The sequence below is a fragment of the Phaseolus vulgaris genome, chromosome 7 (genome assembly GCF_051622355.1).
Source record: "Phaseolus vulgaris cultivar YP4 chromosome 7, ASM5162235v1, whole genome shotgun sequence".
Classification (NCBI taxonomy): Eukaryota; Viridiplantae; Streptophyta; class Magnoliopsida; order Fabales; family Fabaceae; genus Phaseolus; species Phaseolus vulgaris.
The window spans coordinates 20,653,430-20,667,742 of NC_143504.1; the positions used below are offsets into that span (position 1 = coordinate 20,653,430).

Here is a 14,313-nt window from a genome sequence, read left to right on the forward strand (position 1 = left end):
GGATAACTTTGAGGTCTTCTTTGATATGTTTTATTCATTTCTTCATCCTAGAGTTGTTCTCTTTAGTGAACCTACAAAAGATAGACAAAAACCCAGTTAGACTTGTATGTGCAAGTAAAAAGTTTAGACAAACTCTAGGTCTTCATCCTCCTTATTTTGTGGGTGTTTGTGGTTGGATGGTTTTCATCAGTGTCCTTGACGAGTCATTTGTTTATGCATGACTTGTTGTAGTTCTTCATTGATTTTTTGTGGCTTTTCATGTGCTTTTAAAGCTTTTTCCATTAGATGGAGTGACAACTCCACTTCTCAAGTAGTCGTTCTTGCTCTACTTGAACCTCTTATGTTCTTCTTCTAGCTTATGCATTCTCCTACTGCAAATCTCTCATGGTGTCAAAGATTTGTTGTAGTGTGGTGACATGGTCATCCTCCTCGAGTTGAACATTTTGTTTTTGGTTTCATATGACTTTTTATGATTTCGTCTTGTAGAGATAGAAAAAGTTTTACCAAATCTCACCGTAAACATCAATATGTTCTGATTTAAAAATAAAGTAACTTTAAACCAAAGAGTTCAAAATGTTTAGAGTTTAAAATTTAGATTTCAAGTCTCCTCTTTGATTGAGTTGTGTTGCCTTATAAAAAGTGAATTTCAACATATTTTTCTAAAAACAATCTATGTACAAGAACTTCGATAACTTTAAGAGAAAGGAATGTTTGGAGTTCTAGAAAGTTATGCTTCCATTTATTTTGTTACTCCGAGAATATATGACATGTAATTCCCACAATTCCATTTGTAACCACAGAATCTGATCCTCTCAAATACTATCCCTAGTATTAGTTTGGTTGGCGAGTAACCGAGTCTTTGCCTACATATTAATATATTTTATTAAGTTTAATATTTTTAGCAAGAGGTTCATCCCATAGACTATTGGTGAGGCTCGAATACTCCTCTTAAATGACGTGTCCATGTGGACACACGTATCCAATTCAAAAATAGTTGTTGGATTTTTAATAATCATAACACGGTTCTTACACAACTTTAAAAAAGAGAAATACATTAATTTTCTAAAAACTCAAACTTATTATATAAATTTTTATTATGATTATAAAAATAAGGAACAAATCATTTTGAACCAGTCATAAAAAAACATCTTTCTGCTCCGAAAAAATATCTGAAACATATTTGTGTACATAAATTTTTATTATCAATTTATATAATTATATAATATATAAATCCGTGTCTCCGTGTCTTACATTTTAAAGATTATACATATTTTCATGTATGTGTCTGTGTCGTATTAATGTTTGTGTTGGTTTCTATGCCACATAGGTTATAGGTGATCGTGGAGGTTAGAATGATACAATACCTAATAGCATTTATATGAAGAAAAAAAATTAACATATTTTTTTCCGTATATTGTTTCTTCGAGAAACATCTTTACTAATAAAAAAATAAAAATAAAAACAGAGCCTTTTAGTAATGTTCTTTATCACTGATGGAGTTAGGTCATGTGTTCTAAAATGCTTCATATGACAAAAGGAGATTATTACACATCCAAATTGGTACTTGAAAAATAAATATGCTGAGTAATAAATTGTTGATTAAAATTTACATATAAATATTTTTTTATTAATATTGGATATTCGTATACAAAGATAATTTTTTCATGTTTTATCTGATAAAAAACTTACAAAGACCTATTTTCATAAGACAATGCACTATTTTTGTTTTCAAGACAAATTCGAGTATTTACTAAAAAATATCGTGTTTTGTAGATAAATAGATATAGAAAATTAGCATTTCTGAACTTTATTTTTCTTAATTGTAGAGAAAATTTCAGTTGGTAGAGAAGTGGAATCCATTGTGTTGAAGCTGAGGAAGCATAACAATGTCTCTCCTTCATTCTCCTCTGCTGTCGCTGCCATCTGCTCAGGTTCGTTATCTTCTTCCTCTATTCTTCCGTTCCATCTCAATTCCTCATTTTCCCTCTCATTAATTTAACCCACAGTGCTTGAAATTGAAGCAAGAAGCTAGGTTATTGTCACATGGACCAAGCATAGGAGGAATCAGCAGAACCATCCCTAGAACTGGGAAAAGGAATGGAAATGGGATTAAAGCCTTTTTCTTTAATCCTGTACAAGACCCCATCGTCAAAGACGCTCTCAAGGTATTAGAGAATATAATCTCAATTTTCCTCATGATACAGTGTTTTCATTTGCTGTTACGATTTCATGACACGTAGGATAGCATGTATGAAATGAAAAAAAAAAAAAACTTTTTTTAAGTGAATTTGACTTTAAAATGAAAAAGGAAAGGTGAATCTGCTCTTCAGATTTAATATGTTACGATCGAAATGCACTTTAGATTAAATCAAGAATGCATGGACACTCTTAGAGGAGCCATCTTCATCTGCAACTGAGTTTAGAAATGTCTGTTACTGCGAGGAAGAGGGATACACTACCTTAGTTAGACTTCAAAGTGTGCAAGATTTTTCGAACAAATACAGAAGTATCTCTTAACACCATGGGTAGCCCTGTAAAATACGTTTGGGATTTCAAACTGTGCTTACATTTTACTATCTTGTTGAATGTTTGTGGTTTACTGGTGGGACTATATGGCATGATTATAAAAAAGAACTAACATGTTATTCCAGAGTTGTGTCATGTGACCTTTGCTTCCAACATCAGAAGTCGGGTTAAGCTTAATTGTTGCTCATATTTTAAACACTTTTATCACTGGTCCGTAAACAAATGAGTTAGCAATAGCTAACACTGGTGGTGGGAGGTTTTTGTAGCGAAGTTTCAAGCAAGTTTACGCCAATCTATTGGAAATATGACATTCAATTATCAATTAAATAGATTTCTGTATACTACTGCTACATGTGCTGATTAAATTATCTCTACATCGGTATGCGATTCTTTACAGTTGTTTCTCCATCTTACGGTATCATACCAGTATCGTCTTTTCTAATTTTTGAATCACATAAGTAAACCACTTAATGTGATGGAAATCTTTTTTTTGGTGGATAATTGAAACTGACATTTCTAATTTGAGCATGAGCATTTTTGGATGCTGAAATATATGTCAAGTATACATAGAGATTCTGCTGTCAAAAAAATAGGCAGTCCTAACATAAACAGAATGACAACTTATTTTGAAAAAAAAAAAAGCAAATGATTTGTCTATTTTTTTCCTCTGTGGAAAGGCTTGTTTGACCTTTCCCTATTAATTACATTTATCTTTTATCAATTCGATTGATCTTTAAATGTAGTTCTGCGTTTTTATGTCTGTAAGTAGAGGACAAAGGTTTTCCAGTGCTCAATCTTTTGTGTTTTTTTGTCAATAACTCACATATGAACTTGTTGTAATGTTGATTATTTGTAATATTGCATATGGGATCAGTTTGGAGAAATTTTTCCATAAATGCTTTTAGGAGGACAAATAAGAAAGTAAAATTAAATTGAATTCTTTATAAGCTAAAATTAGCATTTGCATGAACTAATTTGTACAGGCTATTTCTTATTAGCTTCTCCAAAATCTGATTTTTATTTCATGCATGTGCTAATTTTTGCTTAGAGAGAACTTGATTGTTTTTTCTTCTATAAGTGTTTATGGAGAAGTTTTCTCCAAATAAACCCATGCAATTTATGCCTTCATGAACATGCCTCCTGTGTTTGAGTAAATTTTATGACAGAGCTGAGATGCAATTTATTGCGAAAGCATCGAATTCCTGCCCAGTTCATGGGTTAATATTTTATTGATTTTCTTTTTTATCCACAAAAAAATACAATAAAAAGTTGATTTTATGTTGCTAACTTGAAATAATGAAACTTATTACTTTGCTAAAATCCTACCGCCAATAACCTCAACTCAAATGATTACCTGTTAGTATTCCTTGACTTCTGACTTTTACCTGTTAGTATTCCTTGACTTCTGACTTTTAATTAACTTGAATTTTGTCACAATACTGTAGGCTGAAAAGGCCTTCTATTGGATTGAAAATTTGACGTGCTTTTATCACCTTTTGTCATTGCTATAATTGCAGGAACCAGTGGCATTTTTGGGTGGAATGTTTGCGGGTATTTTAAGGCTAGATTTGAATGAGGAGCCTCTCAAGGAATGGGTTACTAGGACTGTGGAAGCTTCAGGTATTAGCGAAGAAGGTTCGAATACAGAGGAGTCAACAACTGAGGCTGCTCCACTAGAGATTCAGATTGAATAACAAATGCAATTGTTTCTTCTGTACACAAATTTTATAAAACTTGCATAGGATTATTATGCTGACATTGCAATGGAAATTGGTTCAATTGGTCATGAATTATAATATTTGGATCTACATATGTGAAAAGGAAAACATCTCTGTTCCTGTCTCTTCTTCCATTAAAGATGGTTGATTTTCGCATTCGAATTGGTGTGGTAACTGGGTTGTTCGGGTATCATAAAGTCTCTGTCTATTGTTATGCCAGCTAAATTTTATCCTCAAGTATTTTTTTAGAAATCAAATACAAATTATGCTTGACATTATTGATAATCGGACACCATTTGTTTTAACCTGATATACAACTTCCAAATTATTTTTTGCCTATCTTTATCTTGATATAATGGTAAAGTTGTTTAGTCTTGTAGGTTAGTCTCAGAAGGAGTTTGCTGAAGATGTATTTAATTTCTTGAGAATTCTGCGCACGAGGTCTGCATTTTAAAAATTGTTAGAGATATATACAAAGTTTCTCAATACTAAGTCAGAGGTGGCCTCATTTAAAGGCAATTATGGTCTACACAATAAATTCAAACACAAGCTTAGGAGTTGCGCTGAATAAACTTGTTTTTATTTAACCAATATAATTCCTAATTGCAACGGGCATGCAATACAAACTACCTCCGTATATTCGTAGTTGTATACACTCTTTGTTTGGTTTCAAGGAACATCCTAAGACCCCAATTGAAGTCAACTAATAGCTTGGTTAAGTTTTGTTAAGACCTAATTGTATTTACCTATATACCATAATGTCCTTTTTGTAAAGTGTGAAAAAGTAGCCTTAATGTGCAAGTAAGGTTTCTTTCATTGCCAAGCAAGTTTGAAAGGACGTGAATACGTCTATCTCCTCATTTGTGGCAAGAATTACCAGCTCTTGCCATGCATTTTTTACTGTCGAAATGATGATGCTTGGTGCATAACGCATTGTGGCAATATCAGTAAAGTGTAAAAATTCTAGTAAGACCAATCATACAATTAAATAATACAAAAATTATAAAGGTGTGAAGTTTGTATACCGTTCTTATGGCTTACTGCGCACGTATCTGTCAACCTGCATCTTTACAGGTGTCGTCGATGAAACAAAATGTGAAAAGCAACTCTTGTATCTGACGCAATGCAATATAGCAGTGTCAATATGTAGATGAACTACCACTGATCTATTTCGGTAAATAACAAGCAGTTTGTAGGTGAGGAAGGTAACCACACCACCGTACCTTTTGACAGGCCAATCAATCCAACTTCCAATAACATTTTTTATATTTAAAAGTCAAATAAGCGTGTATATAGGGGCAACAGGAGCTAGAAATAAAACTGTGCTTGCTATCATAAAATTTGAGAGAGAACAGCCCTCAGTAAATTTGTATTAATGGCAGATCATCAGAGACTGAGGATCCACCCTATGGAAGGGGAAGCACCACCTCCCCCAACAACCCCATTGGTACCTCCCGGCTCCTCAAGATCAGAAAAGGGTATCCCTTTACACCATCCTCCCCTGCTACGTTCTGTGCCAGCAGTATACTCTAAACCACGGAAAAGAAGCTGCTTCTGCAAGTGCATGTGTTGGACAATAAGCTTGTTTGTTCTCCTCCTCGTTATCTTGGCTGCAACTATTGGAATCCTTTACCTAGTCTTCAAACCAAAACTTCCAGATTACTCAGTTGACACACTCAGGATAAGTGATCTGAGGCTTAACTTTGACATGAGTCTGTATGCAAAGTTTGATGTGAAGATCACAGCAAACAACCCAAACAAGAAGATTGGCATCTACTATGAAAAGGGTGGAAAGATAAGTGTGTGGTACACAAACACAAGGCTTTGTGAAGGGTCACTGCCCCAGTTCTACCAAGGTCACCAGAACAAAACAGTGCTCAATGTGTCCTTGAGTGGTCAAGTGCAGTCTGGAAGCACCTTAATGACGGCACTGCAGCAACAACAGCAGACAGGACGCATTCCATTGGATCTGAAGGTGCATGCACCAATAGCCATCAAACTTGGGAGGTTGAAGCTGATGAAGGTCAAAGTCTTGGGAGAATGCCTGTTGGTGGTGGATAGCTTATCATCTAATAATCTCATAAGCATCAAGGCTAGCAACTGCAAATTCAGAATGAAACTTTGATTTCCATTATGAGAGACTTTGCTTTGCTTCATCTCATTTGTTTGTATTCTTTTTTTGCTTTTAAGATTGATTGGAAGACTTTTAATTCTTTCATGAATACTTTTTGAGTTCTAGATTTTGGATACTCCATCAAACGAACACCCGATTTATTTTTATATCATCAGCTATTATCTCAGTATTTTTTTCCTTCCTCTTTGCGGGTGTGTATCAGCATGGGGTGTCCATCAAACATTTTTCATGTTTCTTACACTTCTACTCTGCAGCAGTTCTACACAATTGTTTTGTTATCTTTTATCTTTTATCGTTTTTGATTTTGACAGTATATTCGGTGACAAGAATGTGCGACAAAATCACCCATTTAAGACAAAAAAAAAACACAGAAACGGCATGAATTAATCAAACTTCCTCCAAATGAAGGATTGGATTGAAGGAAGAGAAAAGAGTAAAGAACTACGACATAAAATGTTACAAATATACTTGCATTCTTGGTTTGGATGGTAACAGTTGGAGGACTGTGTCCTACTAACAGTGTTTAAATGCTGGTAAATGAGAAAAAAAAAGTTACAAATATCATAAATATGTTTGGTATATTTAAGATAATTTTAGAAATAAGATAAATAATTATATAAAAGGGAAAAAATTTTCATTTGAAACTTAATTAAAAAAATTGAAAAAATGTTACATTAGTGGATTAATTCTGAATAAGTGTTACACAACACTCAAATTCAATATTTTATTTGTGAAAGATTGAGCACACTAACCAATTTAAAACTACTAGATGTATGCAAAAAAAATTGTTCCAAAATGCACCCAAAAAAATGACTACAAGTTGATTATTCTTTAATATATACAAAAAATACTACCAAATGTATACTTAAAAAAAATCATGCAAATTATTCAAATTATTACTCTCAAGTTAACCTAGTTGATATTCATGCTGGTATTTCATATTTATTTAAATTACTATGTTTCATATTTATCTTAAAATTAATTTTGAATGTTTTATAGAAATATTAATAATAAAAGCAACCTTGTGTTACATTTATTTATATTAATATTTATAGGTTGAAAATATAATTTATGTATCACATTTTTTTAAATTATAAAATAAAATCCAAATAAAACATGGTATAAAGGAAAAACGAAGACAGGTATTGAACAGTAGGCACTGGGTGAGAGATTGGCTATTGAATTTGAAGGAGGTGAAGTTGTGAGTGTGGAGAAGGATTAGGGTTTTGTGTGCGTGTGTATAGAGTAAAAGAAGAAGGATTAGGGTTCGTGTATACGTAAATACAGAGAGATAGAGTAGAAGAAATTTTGATTGAGGGAAAAAATGGGTAGTGAAGAGGATTCGATCGAGCAAAGCGTTGCGTCCCGTCGCGAGAGATTGCTAGCTCTCAGAGCCGCTCAGGAGTTGTCCAGTGCTCCCGAACCAAAGGATGACGACGATGGTGAAGAAGAAGATCAACAACAGGAGTTAATATCTATCTACCTTCGTTGCCTTCTCTTTCTCTGATACACAAAAAATACTCACGGTTCTTGAAATTGCGTTGCAGAATGAAGTTTCGTAACTACGTTCCTCATGACAAGAACCTTCAGGAAGGGAAGCTTGCCCCTGCGGTGCTCCCCAAGTTCGAGGACCCTGTCGATGTGCCTCCACCCGAACCTCAGGTCCAGGAGGTACAACACTACTGCGTACTCCGTGGTGAATCCGTCATCTTTTTTCTCTGTCTCTTCGTTTTGTAATATGTATTTTTTTTATATAAAAAAATAGGATCCGTTTCTGAATATTGCCCCGAAGAAACCTAACTGGGACCTGCGGAGAGATGTGCAGAAGAAGTTTGATAAGCTGGAGAAGCGAACTCAGAAGGCTCTCTATCAACTCATGGGTACTTTCTCTTTGTCTTGTTGATTTTCTATGACACCTTGTTTCATGACATGAATCTTTATGCCATCTGCAAATACTTGCCAACTATTGATTAATGCTGGAAAACTTCGAGTTTGCTTTTAGCTCCCCTGTTTCATTTATTTGTCCCGTCAGCTTTGCCGTAAATGCTAATTCCTGTTGACAGATTAACCAAATTGTTTGTGATGATATTTGATTCATAGTGGTGTAAAATAAATTGCACCGCTTATTTTTTGTTTTCTTTCCCTCAATTTGTTTATTGTATTCAAAGGCGTTGCTGCATTTAGGTAAACAATTTTAGTTCACTGCTGGCTACTTTTTACTTGGCTCCTTTGGGTTGATATTTAGCAAAATGGTGGATCAGTTGGTGAGCAAAATGAGAAGAGACTATCTTGATCTCCTAAACTTGCTAAAGATTATGGAAGGGAAAGACAGATGGAAGAACAGAAACACAATTGATATCTTCTTTTTTACCAAATAGGAAGACCCAAATGTTTGTCTGGCATGTTCTTGCCACTGTGATGCCACTTGTGTGCCATATAGGCAATTTATGCTAGTCAATGAAATAGAGTCACTGTTTAGGACAAGGTGACATTTTTGCTACCTAGTAGCTACAAATTTTACTAAAACAAATAGAAGTGTTGGAAGTAGGACCAAAAACTAAACATTTGTTGAGGCTAACTTAAAAGACTGAAATGAAAGTGTATTCTGTGTCGGTTAATTATATTTGGGTCTTTATTTCCTTAATATTTATAGAAAATAAGTAGGATAAGTTTGTGTTTAAACTGAGGTTATCAAATCACAATTCAAATTGTCAATCAATCACCATTGAATTTTGGTTGTTTGACTAGAGTAGCACTGTTTTAAAAACATTTTACCAAAAAATATTGAAAACAACAAAATACATGGTCAAATAGGCTGATGATATCGCATGCAAGGTGTCATTTCATGTAGCTAGAGTAAGGAGTAATGTAGAACAGCACCTTCAATGGGAATGCAACAATGCATGCATGTAGTTTTTTTATGGTACGTGGTATTATTAATCTATTCTTATATAATAAAATAGTTTTCTTTCTTGAGAATGAAGCACGCACCTAAATTAACCAGCAGAAAAAGGAATGACAACTCAATCAGGTGCAAACTACAATGACTAGATTGTATTTTGTGTGACTTGACCTTCTCATTCCCTTTCCCAAACCGGGGCCCAAACTCTTCCACTGTGTTCCATTTTGTTACTGTGCTTCCTTCAGCCCATTGACCCCTACCTGGCAGTAACCCCTATCGCCTATTGATTTTTAATAATTTCCAAATAGTTGATTTTTTATTTATTTTTAAAATTAAAAAATGTAGCATTGCTGAACCTAAATTGGATTAGGCTGGTTCAGTTCTGTTTGGATTTGTTTTCCCTCAAACTCAAGCGGAACCAAATACTTCCTTTCCATACACTGCATAATGTCTACTAACATGTGATGTATCTGAATTAACGTAAAATATATTTTAATACAAATAGCAAATTTAACAGTTATTAATTTAGAAAACAATATCTATTAGCACAATAGTTGAACCAAATAATCTAATATTTTAGTGTTAAAATGTTATTATTATAAAACAGATAATGTTTGAACTAATATATATTATTTTTGTTTTGTAATACGTTACTATATTAGTAATTTATATAAAAGAACTTGCATGCTTGTACCGCTAGTTCCATCCTCATTGAAGGTGTCATTTGACTCATTTCACATGAGGCACCTTGCTATGAACAATATCAAGGTTTCATTTCCTTGCAAGGTGTCACGTAAAAGATTTATTACATTTGCCACCTTGCAAGAAGCAATGTGGAATGACTGACACCTTCAAAAGAGCCATTTCATGTTATTCCTTGAAGTAAGTCACATAGAAATACAATACTGCATTTCATACCAGCTTGCCTGCGGACGCAGTCAAAGCAACCTCATGTTGGTATTTAGTTTCTATATTTTTTGGTAAATTCTCTTTTAGATACTATTATTTAGTTAAACGGCTGAATTTTGAACTAGGAATTGACAGAACACTTTAACCCCTAAGGTTCAAGAAAGAAAATCATAAACCATGTTTCATTACTTAAAACGAAAACAAAGGAATATTTGGCTAAATAAGGTGTGCATTGAGTGACCGACTGACTGTTAAGCTTTTGTTTTAGAAAAATGAAAACAAAGCCACAAAACAACCAACTAGGATACATCGAGTGGCTGCTTGAAGTCTTCGCTTCAGAAAATTGATAACGAAGCAAGGGAATAACTAAGTAGTGGGGCCTTAGTAGTGCTCCTTCAATTTCTTTTAACAATTTAAACTTGAACTTTTACTTTCTAAAAGAAAATCTGAGTTGTTGAATCGTGTAATTCATATCAATGATATAGAATCACGTCAACTCACAAGGGCTGGTTTTGTGAGTGTCATGACTCATGATGCATCCCCCCTCATGTTTTCACTTGCCTTTTGTGGTTGTGAAGCATAAGTTCTCATGCCATGGTTGATTCACCTACTTGGGTTGGTGTCATCCACGACCTGACCCTTGGAAACTTATGGGATTCCTTCCGGAAACTTGTGGGATTCTGTGTGACTTATTTTAACACCAATGATGCATGATTGAAAATCGTTTTTTGACTTATCAAATTATATGAAATTATGAATTATTAGCTTAATCATATCAAATTATGCAATTCGAATCACAAACGGTAAGAATCTAATAATTTAGGCCTAAACAATAAAATTAATCCATTAAAATCCAACAGAAGTCTTATTCCAGTAGATGAAGTTAGGATCATTATCAGGAAGCCTGTTTAAGCCCGTATATTGATTTTTTAAGTTTACACACCATGTGTTCCTTTTGTTCTTCAATGAACTCTAGGTTGGTCCATATAAACATCCTCTTCTAAATTCCCATTCAAAAAGGCACTTTTAACATCCATTTATGTGAATCTAGGATATGTGACTACTAAATTTAGTATTATCAATTGCAAATAATTTATCTATATTCTATTTAGTTGGATAACAGAACTTCTCTTAGTTTTTCTATGGTCTGTGTTAGTTTTAATTTGTAAATACTACACCTTCATCTGAATTACTTGTGTAGTCGTGCCTTCTAATGAATTTGGAATCACTGCAATGCTTTTTTTAAACAGTGGAACAAGAGAAGCAAAAGCAATTGACTGAAGGAGATGATACAAATGGCACAGCAGAGTAGATTGCAATTTTTTACGGCAGCTGAAAGGTATTGAAGCAATATGTTGAGAACTCCTGTCCCATTTAAGCTTCTTATTATTAACCCATAAAGAATTGGAATCGGACACACTAGTCATTGCAATTTAACGGTGTATCGTGAATGTTGTACCATTCACTTCTCCTTCAATGAACAAGTATGTGTATATTATATCTGTTTCTGGAGGTGTATGTCCCTGGATTGTGTGATAGTTGTATTAATGGTAGTTACGTGCATAGAATTTTATTACCGATTCTGAATGCAAACAAGGATTAATCTGATTGGAATTTTGGGATTCATCATTCCTCTGACTGTCTTTTGTGCCTTTTGTCTTTTTTTTATTCTCAAATATAGTTGCTTAGGCTGCTATTGAATTTTTTTATATTTTTTTTCCATTTATTTTATCAGTTGCCATGTTTTTGTTTTCTTTCATTATTTTTCATGTAATGTCACGTGTTGTCTAAATGAGTTTTTAAAAAAGAAAACACCTTTTCTTCTTTTATGGCTATTGTGGAAATAGGGATTATTGATCTTTTGGGCAATAATATCCGAACCTCAGTGAATTATGTTCAGCATTGATGATATTTTTTTAAATACTTGCCCAAATGACCTATCTACCGCATTGTTTACATAAATAACCAGTTTTACTGTGTTGAGGAATGACACTTGGTGAGGCCCTGATTTCTCATCTGGCTATTCAATTTCTTTTTACCAATTGCTTTGAGAAATCAGTGGATGCTAAATCAATTTCTTAACGTTTTTTGTTTTTTTGAAATTTAGTAAATAATTATTAAAATTCATTGAAATAATTTCTAATTGTTATTCAAAAGGAAATTTGATATTTGTGAATACGTTTTTCTTATTAAATAATTTTTTAAACAATTGTTAAGTGTATTTTTATTTAAATTACGTAATTTGTCTTTGTAAATGCATTAAATTGAGTAATTAAATAACTCACAAATATTATTCAATATTTAAATTAAATATTGAATAAAAATAATACTGCATATAATAGAGTAAATTATTAAACTTTAACTATGACAAATATTATTTATAATTAGAGTATTTTTCTTAAAAAATCATACTAGTCAAGAGCAGAAAGTTAACATAAAAGTCGTAAACTCATCTGTTACTCTACAAATTCAACTTAGCCAAATTCTTATTTGGTCATATTCTTATTTTTATTGACATTTACAAATTGTATTTTCAAAATTTAAAGTTATTTATGCCTAAAAAATCCTAAAAAGAATTAGCTATTTTAATTATTTCAAAACACTACGAGTATAGATGATATCAATGATCACTAAACCTTAACATTTCACTCTATTATAAAAAAACTAAAATTAATTTAATATTTAGTTTAAATATTCATTCAGATTTTACTTTCTGCACCTCCCATTTTTGAATCTGCACTCCTCATTTTGTTTACATGCACCCCTCTTTTTTGAACCAACACCTCCACAATTTTCAAAATAACTATTTTGCTTTTCTTCAAAAGTGACTTTCAGATTATCTATTCTGATTTTATTTTTCAAAACACACCTTTTGGAATTCATAAAATACATTCTAAAACGTTTTCTAGAATAGAAATCTTATAAAAAATTTGGAACACATGAAATATATGGAACATGATTGGCAGAACAAACTTTCTGGAACTGGATTATCAGAAGAAATTAAATTTTCCATAACGTATGCAATATCTTCTGAAATGATTTTTCTAAAACAAGTTTTCCAGAACACAGGAAATAAAGAGCTATTTGTAACCATAATCCTTTGCTCTTCTTCAAAATGTAGTGTTCTCTTTCTCTTCTTCTGCTATGTGCAGCAACAACAACATCATGGCGTGGTGTAAGAGGCGGGGGCAACTTGGTTATTTCCCCAATATGGGGTGCTGGTTCAAAAATGGCGGTGCAGGAAGTAAAATCCTAAAATATTTTATATCTTGTTGACACAACTCAGAAGCCTTTAGAGGGCAAATTTTTCCTACACCTTGATATTCTTTTTAGTTCAACCTTACTCTTCTGAGTATATGTTAGGATTTTTCATTTTTTTTTTTTTCATATATATCATATTATAAAATTTGTAATACGTCTTTACTATGTATTCTAAATTCTAAATTATACAATTTGAAAGGTAATTCTAAATCTAAAAATATTTTTTATGATTGTATAATTTAAAATATATTTTAAAATTACATTGTTCAATTTGAAAGGTTTACTTTTGGATTTAGAAATATCTTCTAAATTATATAATCTCAAATACACATTATAGGAAGTGTTACGAATTGTACAATATCAAAGTTTATTAGCCAATTTGGAAATACTTTTTAGACTTTGTAATGCAGAATGAACTTTTTTAAAGAAAAAAAAATATTTTGGATTGTAAATTTTGGAAAGATCTGAAAATATCTTTGGAGATGTAAATAGAAAAAATAATATTTTCAGATTGTGAAATCCAGAATTTTTTTTTTTAAATAAAATTAGTTAATTTGGGAGATGTAAATAGAAAAAATAATATTTTCAGACTGTGAAATCTAGAATGTATTTTTTTTAAAATAAAATTAGTTTCCGCAGAAGTAGTATGGAGGTGCAGGAAGAAACAATCTTTTTAGAGTTACCCACAACCCACTTATCCAAGTCCAATAGCAGATTTTGTAGAATAGATGCAGTAAAATAGTAATATCAATATCCTTCCAGAGATACAGCTGAATGAGCGTTTTGACGGCATATAAAATAGTTCACTTTTCTTAGTGCGATAGTATCCAAGAAATTAACGTTAAGTTTTAGAAATACATGTA

At 32.5% G+C, this 14,313-nt stretch overlaps 3 protein-coding genes across 4 annotated transcripts; all 3 read left to right on the top strand.

Annotated features, from left to right (window-relative positions):
• The first annotated feature begins 1,675 nt into the window (after window positions 1–1,675).
• LOC137816953 (UPF0426 protein At1g28150, chloroplastic) lies at window positions 1,676–4,368 on the top strand. Of its 2 annotated transcripts, none has more exons than XM_068620144.2 (4): window positions 1,676–1,743; window positions 1,827–1,931; window positions 2,007–2,165; window positions 4,044–4,368. In XM_068620144.2, the coding sequence occupies exons 2-4, from the start codon at window positions 1,887–1,889 to the stop codon at window positions 4,218–4,220; spliced, it is 381 nt and encodes a 126-aa protein (XP_068476245.1). In that variant the 5' UTR covers window positions 1,676–1,743; window positions 1,827–1,886; the 3' UTR covers window positions 4,221–4,368. The 2 variants fall into 2 exon arrangements, with proteins under 2 accessions (XP_068476245.1, XP_068476246.1); XM_068620145.2 differs by having other exon boundaries at window positions 1,722–1,743; window positions 2,022–2,165.
• Window positions 4,369–5,533: 1,165 nt separating this feature from the next.
• Window positions 5,534–6,563, top strand: LOC137816979 (NDR1/HIN1-like protein 6). Its single transcript, XM_068620172.2, has one exon. It carries the CDS (start codon window positions 5,620–5,622, stop codon window positions 6,367–6,369), a length of 750 nt encoding a protein of 249 aa, XP_068476273.1. The 5' UTR covers window positions 5,534–5,619; the 3' UTR covers window positions 6,370–6,563.
• A 710-nt stretch (window positions 6,564–7,273) lies between these two features.
• Window positions 7,274–11,818, top strand: LOC137816949 (Cwf18 pre-mRNA splicing factor). Its single transcript, XM_068620136.1, has 4 exons — window positions 7,274–7,845; window positions 7,926–8,049; window positions 8,144–8,258; window positions 11,440–11,818. The coding sequence occupies exons 1-4, from the start codon at window positions 7,703–7,705 to the stop codon at window positions 11,499–11,501; spliced, it is 444 nt and encodes a 147-aa protein (XP_068476237.1). The 5' UTR covers window positions 7,274–7,702; the 3' UTR covers window positions 11,502–11,818.
• The last annotated feature ends 2,495 nt before the right edge of the window (window positions 11,819–14,313 follow it).